The 13,612-nt window shown below is 33.3% G+C and overlaps 1 protein-coding gene across 1 annotated transcript in view; it reads left to right on the forward strand.

Annotated features, from left to right (window-relative positions):
• Positions 1 to 13,612, forward strand: part of MAP3K2 (mitogen-activated protein kinase kinase kinase 2) — a 109,741-nt gene that overhangs the window by 28,409 nt on the left and 67,720 nt on the right. The window contains exon 2 of the mRNA XM_074214935.1: positions 11,513 to 11,582. Within this exon, the coding sequence (XP_074071036.1) occupies positions 11,579 to 11,582 (4 nt within the window). The 5' untranslated portion in view covers positions 11,513 to 11,578. The remainder of the gene's footprint in view (positions 1 to 11,512; positions 11,583 to 13,612) is intronic.

A 13,612-nucleotide genomic window follows, 5' to 3' on the forward strand; every position in this document is an offset into this window, starting at 1 on the left:
TTGTTGTGTGCCCTGAGGGTTGGGCAAAAACTAAAAAACAAACAAACAAAAAAAAAACCATTCAATTTGGATCAGTGTATACCATGGAAGCAGTGTAAAGACTGGCAAATTGCCTTTTGTGGGGGGTGGGGAGAGGGAAGTAAGATTAGGGGAAAAATTGTAAAATTCAAAATAAATAAAATTTTTAAATAATTAAGAAAAAAGAAAAATAGGTGAAGACGGAACTCTGCCTAACTCTTTCTGTGACACCAATATGGTGCTGATACCTAAACCAGAAAGAGTCAAAACAGAAAGAAAATTAAAAACCTATATCCCTAATGAATATGGATGCAAAAATCTTAAATAAAATCTTAGCAAAGTGATTATAAGTTATCACTAGGATAATACACTGTGAACAAGCAGGATTTATCCTAGCAATGCATGGTTGATTCAGTATTAGGAAAACTTAGTATAATTAACTACCAATAACAAACCTAACAGAAATGATATGATTATCTCAATACATGCTGAAAAAATTTTTGACAAAATACAGCACCCATTCCTTCTAAAAACACTAGAGAAAGGAGGAATAAATGAATTGTTCCTTAGAATGCATAGCAGTGTGTGTCAGAAACCATCAACAAGCATTATATGCAATGGGGATAAGCTAGAGGGATTCCCAATAAGATCATGGGTGAAACAAGGATGCCCATTATCACCACGACTATTCAATATTTGTGTTAGAAATGTTAGCTTCAGAAATAAGAGAAGAAAAAGATGCTTTTTTTCGTGAGTTTTTTTTACATGAAGCCTAGATTTATTTCTTTGAAACTTAGGATCATAGGTTCAGAGATTTAATACTGAACGGGATCTTAGAGATTTTATTTAGTGCCATCTCTTTATTTTTAGAGATGAGAAACTCATTCCCAATGTGGGTAAATAACTTCCCAAAAGGTCACATAGGTAGTAACAGCCAGTATTCAAACAAGGTTGCTCTGATTTCTTCTGATTGCAAATCTGGCATGCTATTAATTGCACCATGTGTTTCTTGTTCTTATTTTTGCCTTTTAGCGTAAGGAAAACAAATGTCATCACATTTCCACTTGATAGCCAACTCTTTAAATGTTTAAAGATGGCTATTGTGTCCCTTTTGATGCATCTTTTCTATTGGCTAAAACTCATTTCTTGGAGTTGACCAGAACTTGGCATGAACTTAAAGCCCATATCTGGGTGCTATCCTTTGGATCAGAGATTCTTAACCTGAGGTCCATGATTTTTTTTTAACATTGTAATAACATTTCAGTAAAATTATACTCTTATAATTCTATATATTTTATTTTATGTATTTCAAATATTTTGTTAATGTTAACATTATTTTGTATCTAGTAGACCATATTAGATTATAAGTCAGTCAGAGACTGACTTTTCTCTGACATGTCAGAGAAAGTTAATTCTTGCTTTGGATGATCTGTACCATATTATCCCCAACTCCTATTTTAACTTTCTGTAAACAAAATAAATGATTGGTGTTCTATATATAAGGAACAGTAACAGTTTGACTGTTCCAGAGAGAACATGATAAAAAAATGGTACCTAATAGATTAGAAAAAAATGTTTTGATCAAGCTTTAAAGGACTTTAAATGCCATATAGAGGTGTTTTTTTCTTAGACCTTAGAGGCAATTAAAAAAAACCCCTGAACTTTATTGATAAGGTAGTATGACATGCTAAAACCTCCTCTTAAGGAAAATCACTTTGGTAGCTGTGTGAAGAATGGATTAGAGTGGTTAGAGGCAGGAAGAACATTTAGGAAGCTGTTGGCATTATTCCAGTGTGAGAGGTGATGAGGCTCTGATGGTGGCTACATGAGTAAAAGTGAACAGGTAGACGAGATATTATAGAAGTAGAAATGACAAGATTAGTTAACTGATTGGAGCTTGAGGACTTAAAGATGTCAATAAGATTACAAATCTTAATGCCTTCATTTGCAATAGGAAATAGATAAAAAGAGGATTGCATTTGTGATGCCTATTTAACATCAGTGTGAAGTGGTCAGTAGATTCTGCTTATGTTGGCCTAAATCTCAGGTAAGAGATTTAGGACTAGATATATAATGGGTCTAGGAGTCATTTATCTAGAGAAGAAAATTGACATGGGAGTTGATGAAGTCACCAAGTAAGAGAGAATAGGAAAAAAAAGATGGTAGCCCAGGACAAAATACATACAATTATAGGACATGATTTGGATGACAAACCAGCAAAAAATACTAAGGTAATAGGAGGAACTCTATACTCATAAGAACCTAGGAGGGAAAAAGAGAATATCCAGAAAGAGTGGTCAACAATATTAGATGCTACAGAGAAGTCAGGAAATGAATATTGCATTAAGACCCTCAGATTTGGTCATTTGGAAATCATAGGTGACTTTTGAGAGAGCAGATTTCAGCTGAGTGATGTGATTAGAAACCAGATTTCATGGAAATAGTGATTGTAGTAAGCTTTTTCTAAAAGTTTGAGAAAGTTAGCTATCTTGGACAAGGACTAGAGAGGTTGGTGGGATATAATCAAAACTTTTTAATGTTTTGCACATATTTATAAGTAGCAAGAAAGGAATTAGTGAGCAATAGGATGGCAGCCTAGACATTTTCTCTATTTCTCATAACTTCTCAAATCTGTCCAAAGCAGAAATTTTGTGCCAAGGATAAAACACGTGTAAGTTTTTGTTGTTTTTTTTTTATTGTCTAAAACACTCAGAATCCAAAAAGAGATTAAACAAAGTCAAACCTAGAAAATGATGCTCTCTGACCTGTAAGTACGTTTTTCCTACCTCTCCCACTACTAGAAGCAGGGGTGCACTAGTAGATCTAGGGATACAACATAGGATTACATTAAAACATCTTGCACCGCATTATCCATGTCCTCTTCCAGTGACTCTAGACTGTAGAAGTTTGCTCAGGCCTTGACAGCTATCTTTGCCATAGCACTTGAAGAGAAGTTTCTGCAAAGTTCTGAATTGCCAGTGCGAGATCAGAGAGCTAAGGAGCAGAAGGAATGGGACAGTTAACTAGGCCTGGGCGTTTTTGAGTATAGAGAACTGTGCAGCATTCCTCTAAGCCTAAGGTAAAGAGCACAGCATTCAACTTGTTAATGTCCATTCAAAAGTCAATTGACTCAGAGACCTAAACTGTATTGGTATTTAAATTTTGCCCAGTGAGGGAGGAGGTCAAGACAATTTGGCATCCAACCCCCAAGCAAATGAAAGGGAAGGGAGTGATAAGAAAAATAGGGGAATGGAGAGTGGGTGGTGAAGAGGCATCAAAGATTTCAAGAAGAAATCTCTTAACGTGAACATAAATAGATAAATCAATAGGAAAAAACAAAAAATATAGCCTTCCTGTATAATAAATGAGTCCAAGTATCTATAAATAAATTCTTCAAAATGAAGGCTAACATGGAACCACAACCTCTGTTTCTGAGTTTCTGAGAGAGAAAAATGAGAATTATCAGAGAAAAATTTATGAGCAATAATGAGTATTCTAAAAAAACTGGAATCTGCAATGGCTAGACTCACAAAAGAAACAAAGGAGAGAACAGTAGATTGGGAATGCAAAAACACAGAAATGAAGAACAGAAGAGAAAATATTAAAAGAAAGTATGCTCTCCAAGCAAAACATTCAGATTTTGAAGATAGAAACCAGAGACAACCTAAGGATCATAGGTCTCCCAAACAACACAACAAAACAAAAAACTTTTGACATCATAATGAAGTTAATAAAAAAAAGGAATTGACCAGAACTTCTGAACATAAAAATGAAATCCCAGTTGAAAGAATTCAGATTGTCTTCAATTTAAAAACAAAACAAGACTGCAAACTCCAAGATATATAGTGGTTAAATTTAACAAATAAGTTTTAAAGCAAGATCTTCACATTTAAAGGAAAGGGTATTTGAATAACACAAGACTATTCCATACCCAATAGAAAAAAGGGGGAGGGAATGGAATAATGTGTTCCAGAGAACATTAACACTTAGGATGCAGCCCAGGTTACATTCAGGACAAAATATGGATGTTCAATAATATCAAGGAATTGGCAACTTTTTTTGTTTTTGCTTTTGCAAGACAATTGGGGGTTAAGTGACTTGCCCAAGGTCACCTTAGTAGTAAGTATCAAGTTTTTGAGGGTGGATTTTAACTCTGGTCTTCCTGACTCCAGGATCTCTACTCTATCCATCATGCCAACTAGCTGCCCTTGGAAACATTTTTTTAGAAGGAAAACCAGAAGTGAAGAGATTATTTGCTTCATTAACAAAATAAATGGCTATAGCAACAGAATGAAAAATAAACCAAAAGGAGGACTTCTTTCTAAAGGCTCACAAGTAGATAGGGATAAAAACAGATTTCTTATGGTAACATTGAAGAGATGGGAAGGGGGGGCAATATAGACAGAGCCTAGTGATATCCTGTCTAGGTGAATTCTTCTGTGGAAGCATATTTTAACAAGCAGGGGAGAAGTGAATAGTGGAATAGAAGAGTGAGTAATGTGCTGGATCAAGTTAAGGGTGGGACTGGGGGGGCGGGGTGTGGGCTCTGTGGTTTCAGAAATAGAAATCAATAGCATAGAGAATGAGGAGGGGAGAAAATTGTAAAACAGTGGGGTGGGGGTGGAGGAGGGAAAGGAAAGGAGATGAGGATCTTACACTAGATGAGACCTGGGGGATTTGATGCCTGAAAAGTCTACTTTCTGGGAGAGACAAATCGGAATTGATACTTGGAGGGGTGGGAGAGCATAAACACAAGGTGGTGATTTCTTTGTAAATGTTGAAGAGGAAAAAGGTCAATAAGAGAGAATACAGAGTGGGCAGCAGTATTATGCCACAGTATCCTTTCTGATAGCTGTTTTAACTGACACTCTTCTGAGAGTGGGGCAAGGTGAAAAAAGGGAAACTCATGGAGTAAACCACTACAAGACAGTATCAGGAAGCACCTAGAATGGATAGCCTAGAATGGATAACTGAATACAGGAAAAAAAAAGAGATCAGATGATTATAGGCGTTATAAATCAGGGAATGATTATGTAAACAAAGAAGATGGATAATGAAGAGTAAAAAGATATCCTTTTTAGAAAAAGGGTACAGAAATGAAATTTAAAATGAACAGAAATAGAGGTGAGGAGGAGAATGGGAATTAACTTGAATAAGAAGGCAAACCCCGTTTGCCTTGCAAAAACCTTTAAAAAAAAAGCTGATGAAAGCAAGAGAGCTGAACAAACAAAACCCTAAAGGGAGAAAGTTAACAAAAGAGAGGAATGGGACCATGGAAGGGGAAGAAAACCAGTGGGAACAAGGCTACCTTAAAAAAAAAAATTTAAGTAAAATAATTAAAAGAATATAATAGGGTATTTACAGCAAAAAAAAAGGAAGGAGGGGTTATAAGTTGAAAAAAATTTAGAGAAAGATGGAGGAAAATAAAAACAACTTTAAATGTAAATGGATTAAACAATTCTTTAAAATGAAAAAGTGACATTGAATAAGAAAACAATCTTATAATCTATTGTTTGCAAGAAATGCACTTGAAAAAACAAACTTAAGGATATGGGGGAAAATTACTGTGTATCAAGTTAATCTAAAAATGTCAGGAGTTGCCCTCATGCTGTCAGACAAAACAAAAACACATTCAAAAAATAAAAAAGCTCAAACTGTTATATTGAAAGGAATAGACAACAAACAAATTATCAGTAATAAATTGATATACCCCAAATGCCTTAGCATCCAAATTCATAAAGGAAATATGTGAGCTTCAAAAAGACATAGCTTTAACACAATAAAGAAACAAGCCAGTGTCCTATTGATTTTGCATAACTAGCAGAAAGATAAATAAAAGAGAAAATATGGAACTGAACAAATTGCTGGAGAATTTAGCGTTAAAATACTTGACATCTTCTCAGTTGTACAGTGAATGAATGTGCATGCTTTTCTGTACCACATAGAACTTTTATAAAAATTAATTATAGGGCAAAGAGATATTATAAACAAATATAAAGAGGCAGAAATAGTAAACCAGGTTCTTTATATATCATAACAAGAATAGAAGTTAATTCAGGGACCACAAACATAAGATACAGACCAAATGGAAACTTAATGATGAAATCTGATATAAATGGGTCAAAGAACAAGTCATAGAAATGATGCTTACATAAAAGAAAATAGGAATGATGAAAAAAACAACAAACCAAAATTTCTGAGATGTAGCTAAAGTAGTCCTAGGGCAAAATCATATCCTTAAAAACATAGATTAACAAAAAAAAAGAAAAAAGCAAGGATTAAGGAAGTTTCTTTGCATTTAAAAAAATTAGAAAATCAACAAAGAAACCTAAAATAAACACAAAAGAGATATTAAAAATTAGAGAAGAAATAGATAAATTGGAAATAAACCCATAGAAATGATAAATAAAACTAAAAACTAATTCTTTGAAAAGACTAATAAATTTGATTAACTCTTAGCTAATCTGATTAAAATGGAGAGCCAAAAAATCAAAGCTCAGTAAAATAGTAAATGAACAAGGTAAAATCACAGTAAACCAGACAAAAAAGAAAAGAGTAATCAGTAATCAACAAACAAATTGAAAACAGAAAAGAAATAGAAAAGTACTTTCAAAAATATAAAATACAGGAACTCTCAAAAAGTTAGAGTTCTTAAATAAATAGCCCAATATCAGAAAAGTATTTTGATTGAGGCGTAAAGGAACTGCCAATTGAAAAATTTTCTGGACCAAGAGAATTCTATCAAACTTTTAAGAATAGTTAGCACACATATTCCACAAAGTATTCTCAATGATTGGGGGCGGGGACCACCCAGAATCTGAGACAAATATTACTCTAATACCTAAACCAGAGAAATATAATTTTATGAAAAGAAAACTTCAGGCCAATATTACTAGTGAACGTTGACTCAAAATTTTTTTTTTTAACAAAACACTATTAAATAGAATACAGCAATTTATGCAGGAAATCATTCATCATGAACAAATGAGGTATATACCAGAAATATAAGGATGATTTAGTATTGGACCAACAGTTAGTCAACATAATTAATAATATTAAAAACCAGTCTATTAAAAACTAGTCCATTCAAAACCATATGAGTGGGGTGGCTAGGTGGCACAGTGGATAGTGCACAGGCCCTGGAGTCAGGAGTACCTGAGTTCAAATCTGTCCTCAGACACTTAAAAATTATCTAGCTGTATGGCTTTGGGCAAGCCACTTAACCCCATTGCCTTGCGAAAAAAAAAACCAAACAAACCACAAAAAGCTACAGAAAAAGCCTTTGACAAAATACAACTCCTTTTACATTAAAAATTCTAAAAAAAAATAGGTATAAGAGGGACTTTTTAAAAAAATATAAAAATATCTAAAACCAAAACCAAGAATTATATACAGGGGAGGCTAAGTGGCACAGTAGATAGAGCACTTGCCTGGAGTCAGAAGTATCAGAGTTCAAATCTAGCCTCAGACTTAATAATTACCTAGCTGTATGGCCTTGGGCAAGTCACTTAACCCCATTGCCTTGCAAAAAAACAAAAAAATTTTTAAAAAATTATATGCAGTGGAGATGCACTAGAATCTTTATCAGTAAATATGAGTGAAGTGAAATACAGATACCTCTTCTTACTATTATCTGATATAGTTCTGGAAATGGTAGTAATAGCAATAAAACAATCTAGGAATGGGAGGAGTAATGATAAAAGGAGATAAAATATCCTTGTTTGCTGATGATATGTTGATTTGTTTGGACTATACCAGAGAATACACAAAAATACTAAGCAAGACAGGTAATAGCTTCAACAGAGTTTCAGACTAAAAAAAAAATTCTCAAAAAAAATCAGCATCTCTATATAATAACAAAATGTTTGAAGCAATAATAGAAATTAAAATCTCATTCCAAATAACTACAAAACACATAAAATATCTGGGGATCAATCTCCCAAAGCATACAAATGACTCCTTTTGAATGGATTACAAAATAGTTCTTAAAGAAATAGCCTTAAAAAGCAAACCTAAAATTACCTAAGCAATATTAAGTGCTCATGGCTAGGTTATGCCAGAATAATAAAAATAACACTTTCAATGCTATGCTAATTAAATTAAGTGTAAATTACTTTACAGAGCAAGTAAAAATAATTTTTAAAAATTAATTTGGAAAAACAAAAGATCTAAAATAGGGAAATAAGATGCAAATCTAAAGGGGAGTGTACTTTAAGACTTAAAACTATATCATAAAGAAGCAGTCATTAAAAGCATCTTGTACTAGTTAAAGAATAGATATGGAATTGGTGGGGAGGGGGAGAGAAAAAAGTGCATAATAGAACAAAAAGCTTTTACTTTTTTATCTTTCTATTTTTTGGCAAGGCAATGGGATTAAGTGACTTGCCCAAGGTCACACAGCTAGGTAATTATTAAGTGTTGGAGACTGGATTTGAACTCAGGTCCTTCAAGGGCCTATACTCACTGCACCACCTAGCTGATTCCTATGCTTTTTAAAAAGAAGCATAGAAAAGCAGGATAACTTTGAAAATGTATTTATTACATAGTTTTTTATTTAAAAAGTAAATTGTGGAATGAAAATTCATAGTTTGATATTGAATTCTACTTTAATACTGTATATGGAAATGTTTTCTTTTTTAAGTGAAATTCAAAATGAATAAAAATTTAATAAAGGTGGGAGGAAAGAATGAGAGAGATCTTTGGAGCAGGATAAACAAGGGAGATTCAGAAACAATAGAACTCAGTAAAATACAATGTTTGAGAGGCAACTAGGTGGCACAGTGGATAGAGAGAGCACCAGCCCTGGAGTAAGGAGGACTGGAGTTCAAATGAGGCCTCAGACACTCCATGATTACCTAGCTGTGTGGCCTTGGGCAAGCCACTTAACCCCATTGCCTTAAAAAAAAAAAATACAGTGTTTTTTAAAGTAGAAAACTTAAGTTCTTTAGAAAATTCCTTATTAAAATAACAATTGTTTCTGTTTTGACCAGAAATCCTGAGGGCCTTCCTTCCCAGAAAGACTTTTTATTAGTAGGTAAAAGAGGCTATCTTTTTTTTTTAAAACTAGCCTAATTATTGAAGGGTTTTGTCCCAGTCAGACTGAGATCTATTAAAGACCTTTGCTTAAAAAGTCTTCCTTCTGGCCATTGGACCCAGATGGCTCTAGAGGAGAAGCTGATAGCTTTGTACAGTCCTCCCTCACTTAAATCTAATTATTCACTTGCTTGTTATAACATCACCTCTCTTATGCATGATGTACCTCTTTGAGAACAAAGGACAAATAATATTTGTTGAAAACTGGTGGGAAAAACTGGAATATAGTCTAGCAGAAAGTAGGCTTATGCTAATACCATACACTATATACCACAATACATTCTGAATGAATATATGTATCTGGTATTAAATATCACATTATTTTTAACAATTAGAAGAAAAATAGATCATATACCTCTCACAATTATGATATATATTCTGAACCAAACAAGAGATAGAGACAATTATACAAAAGAAAACATAATAACTTTGATTACTTGAAACTGAAAAGCTTCTCAATAGACAACATTGGTATATTTAGGATAAAAAGGGAAGTGGTTGACTGGGGAAAAAATCTTTATGTCAGATTTCTTAGAAAAAGATTTGATATACAATATATCTATCTATATTTGCAATTAATAGCCATTACCCAATAGTTAAATGGTTCATATCAAAGAATATAAATAAATTGTTCCCCAAAGAACTGCAAAATGTTCACAGTCAAATGGAAAAATGCTCCATATCTTTAATAATAAGTGAAATGCAAATCAAAATAGCCCTAAGATTTTGTTTCACGACCTACAAATTGACAAAAATGTCAAAATTTAGTGTTGGAAGGGGCTGTGGGAAGTTTATTCTTATTACTACATTTTTGGTGAAATATTAGGGAAGCAATTTGGCAGTATGCAAATAAAGTAACTAAAAAACCATTGAACTTCTACCACAAGGAAGCTAATGATTAAAAGAGAAAAGTCGTCATGTACTCCTAAATATTTTTAGCAACACTTTTTGTTATGACTAATAAATTGAAACAAAGTAGGTGTCCATCAACTGAGGAATAGCTAAATAAATTGTAGTATTTGAGGGCAATGAAATTTTACTGAACTATAATAAATTATACATATGATGAACACAGAGAAATGTAAAGAGAGATGTATATAAATTGATGCAGAATCAAGTAATCAGAACCAAGAAAACATTATACATAGTAACTACAACATAAATGGAAAGAATGATAGATCAAAAAATTAATAAATGTAACAAAATTAAGAAAAACAAGTGAGATGTGAATGAAGAGAGATAGAGAAGTTATCCCCAACATACCCTTTGGGGAAGGTAGAAAGCCCATAGATATTACATATTGCACTTGTTTTCAGACTTTGTCAATTTGTAAGTCAGTTGTGCTGACTTTTTTTCTTCTCAAAATGTTCTATATAGCATGACTTGAGGGGAAGGGGGAAAATAAATGGCATGCTTATAGTAATGTAAGAAATAAAATTTCAATAAAAGCAAAGAATTGAGATTGGAGCATATAGCCCTGTAGACAGGCAGATTATGGTGAAGATATGGGCTATGTCATCAGAAATCATAATAGAAAAAAACAGAAAAGAGATACAGAGTGGGAGAGAAGAAGGGTTGAAAATAAATGTATTTGGCTAAATCTTCAACTGAGAGGGACTGGGGAATAGTAGTTTTGAAAAGATGAAGAGATAAGAAAAGGTTTGAAATAACCATTTTGAAGAATAGGGCATCAATTATGGAAAAATCAATGGACCATCTTACTGTAATTAGGAACCAGTTGAGTTTTATATCACATAAATTTGTAAGGGATATAGTTTGCTGAGTTGTTTGACTTTTTCCATCTCAATTCTGCAGCAAGTGATTAGGATAGGACAAGTCAGACAGATAATGGGAATAATTGAGGGTTGACATTTGACAAGACTGAGATTGTGATAAGATATGGAGGAAAGGGATTCAATAGTAAATGATATTGTAGAGTTTAATAAAAGGGTCAAAATTGGGAATGGATAAAAGTAAAAGCATAGTAGAGGGATGATTTGGTAGAAAAGTATTAAATAAATTATGAGGAAGAAGAGCAGATCTAGTAAAGAGAAGGCATAAGGAAAGATAAAATGACATTTGATGCAAAGGTTTTTCCACTTGATAGTTGGTCTTTTTGTTCTAATGAAGGAACAGAAAGAGAGATAAGCAAATATTTGTTAAGGCACCTACTAAGCCCTTTATAGGTACTATCCCATTTGATCTTCACAGCAACCCTTCAAGATAAATGCTATTATCCCCAGGCAGTTGGGGTGAAATGACTTGCCCTATCTTATAGGATTATGAAAATCAATGAGATAATAATACATAAAATACAAAACATCTTAAATGCTATATAAATGTTGCCTATTGTTTTTAAACATGTAATAATTATTAAAAAAAATTTTCTTCCTTTTTTAAGGGATTTAAAGAATGCTGATGGGAGACCCATTTTCCTAAAGAACAATCTATCAAACTGGTTGCCACTATGGGTGAGTTTATACAAAAACCAGAGCATGATTAGCTTTAAATTAAAGGAATAAATTTCTTGGACAGGAGAGGAGGGTTATTAAGTGATTTTCAAATTTTTTTGTATGGACTTTTATCAAGTATTGTAATAATATATTAAACTGTATCATAATTATTCAACAGATGTTTGTTTACTGGGTACTCCTAATATCATTGTTGGATTCTTGTATTAATAGTAAAAAAGTGAAAAAATAGTAAAAAGGTGAAAGAAATGTCTCTTGTAATCTAATATGGAAAAGTCAAAAAAGCACATATAGACAGACAAAAGCAATACAACTATAAAGGGCAGCTAAGTGGTGCGGTGGATAGAGACAAGCCCTGGAGTCAGGAGGACCTGAGTTCAAATCTTAATAATTACCTGACTGTATGACCTTGGGCAAATCACTTAACCCCATTGCCTTGCAAAAACAAAACAATGCAGCTATAAACATGATATTTATAAGTATTATGAGGAAATACTCGAGTCAAGGAGTAATTTGAACTAGATGATGTGATTGGTTAGACATTGGACACATAGAAAAAGGAATTGTATAGCTTAAAATATAGAACAATGGTTTCCCAGCCAGAGGTAGAAAATATCTAATAAATATAATATAAATAAGAATTTATTTTCCTGAAGTTTTGTAAATCTAATCAGAAAGGCTTTAAATTAAAGGTTGGAGGGTGGAGGGAAAGAAGACTGTTCAAAAAACCAGATACTATAGGGAATAGCTATAATGAAGGAAGAATAATATTTGAGGACCCTTAGAAGGTACCAGACAGCATTCGAGCAAGCTTATAGTAAAACACATGGCTTCAGGTATTATGCTTAAAAAATCACAATGTATAGCCACCAAGAAATGACCTATTAGACGCTTCTATAGAACCACGCTAATTTTACTGTATAGATATTACTCAGACTTGGTAGGATGAGACCAATGCTGAGAGTGTGGTTCTGAATCAATATACTGTATTAAATAAAACAAAATAAGTAAAAGGGGAAGGGGCAGAGTAGCATTTTTTTTTTTTTTGCATCATTGTCTCATTTGGTTTTCAAAACAATTCTCTGAAATTGAGTGAAATTATTTCCATATTACAGATGAAGAAGCAGACTTAAAGAAATGCCATATCTTGACTAGAATGACTCAATCAGTAAATGTCGTGAGATATGATCTGAACCCAGAGCTTCCTGTCTCAAAGTCCATTGCTCTATTCGTTATGCAATGCTGCCTTTTATTTCATTTTGAGATTTATTCATGTACTCAAGAAATCTAGGAACCAGAGTTGGGAAATAGTGAAGAGTTTTTACATGAATTTGTAATGGGAATATATTGCAGATGCCACTTGGACAGAAAGAGGAAATAGGTAATAAGCCAAAAGCAGCAGCTATTAATAGTCATTTCAATTGTGTCTGATTCTTTGTGGGTCTCTAGAGTTTTCTTGGCAGAGATACCAAAGTGGTTGGCCATTTCTTTCTCCAACTCATTTTACAGATGAGAAAACCAAGTCAAACAAGATTAATTGACTTGCCCAGGGTCATATAATTAGTAAGGGTCTGGGACTGGATTTGAACTCAGGTCTTCCTGACTCCAGGTCCCACACTTGATACACAGTGCCACCTGGGTGTCTCCAGCTTTAATTAATTTCATTTTTCTAAAGGTAGAGGAACCAATCAAGGGAATATCCATTTTGGAGCAGTTTTTTATTGATGACTGGTTGCTCCAATGGAAATGATAGTTACCTTAAAGTTAAATGTCCCCTCCATTTTTAAGTTCGTAATAGAGGAGAAGAGTAGGACTAGGCATAATCTGATATGTATCTTAGATTTTTTTTTTTTGAAGAATTGATGTTAAATACTCCAAAAGAAGAATAGGTAGGTAAGATAGCACACTAGAATTTTATAGGGAAAGTCAGGTCAGGAAGGATGGGAACCTAGGTATTAAGTTCTGAGGAGGCAAATAGAAACATTTCTCATGATGAGCATGTTGAGGAGTTTTCTGAAGAGATTATTGTT

The sequence above is a fragment of the Macrotis lagotis genome, chromosome 1 (genome assembly GCF_037893015.1).
Source record: "Macrotis lagotis isolate mMagLag1 chromosome 1, bilby.v1.9.chrom.fasta, whole genome shotgun sequence".
NCBI classification, from domain to species: domain Eukaryota; kingdom Metazoa; phylum Chordata; class Mammalia; order Peramelemorphia; family Peramelidae; genus Macrotis; species Macrotis lagotis.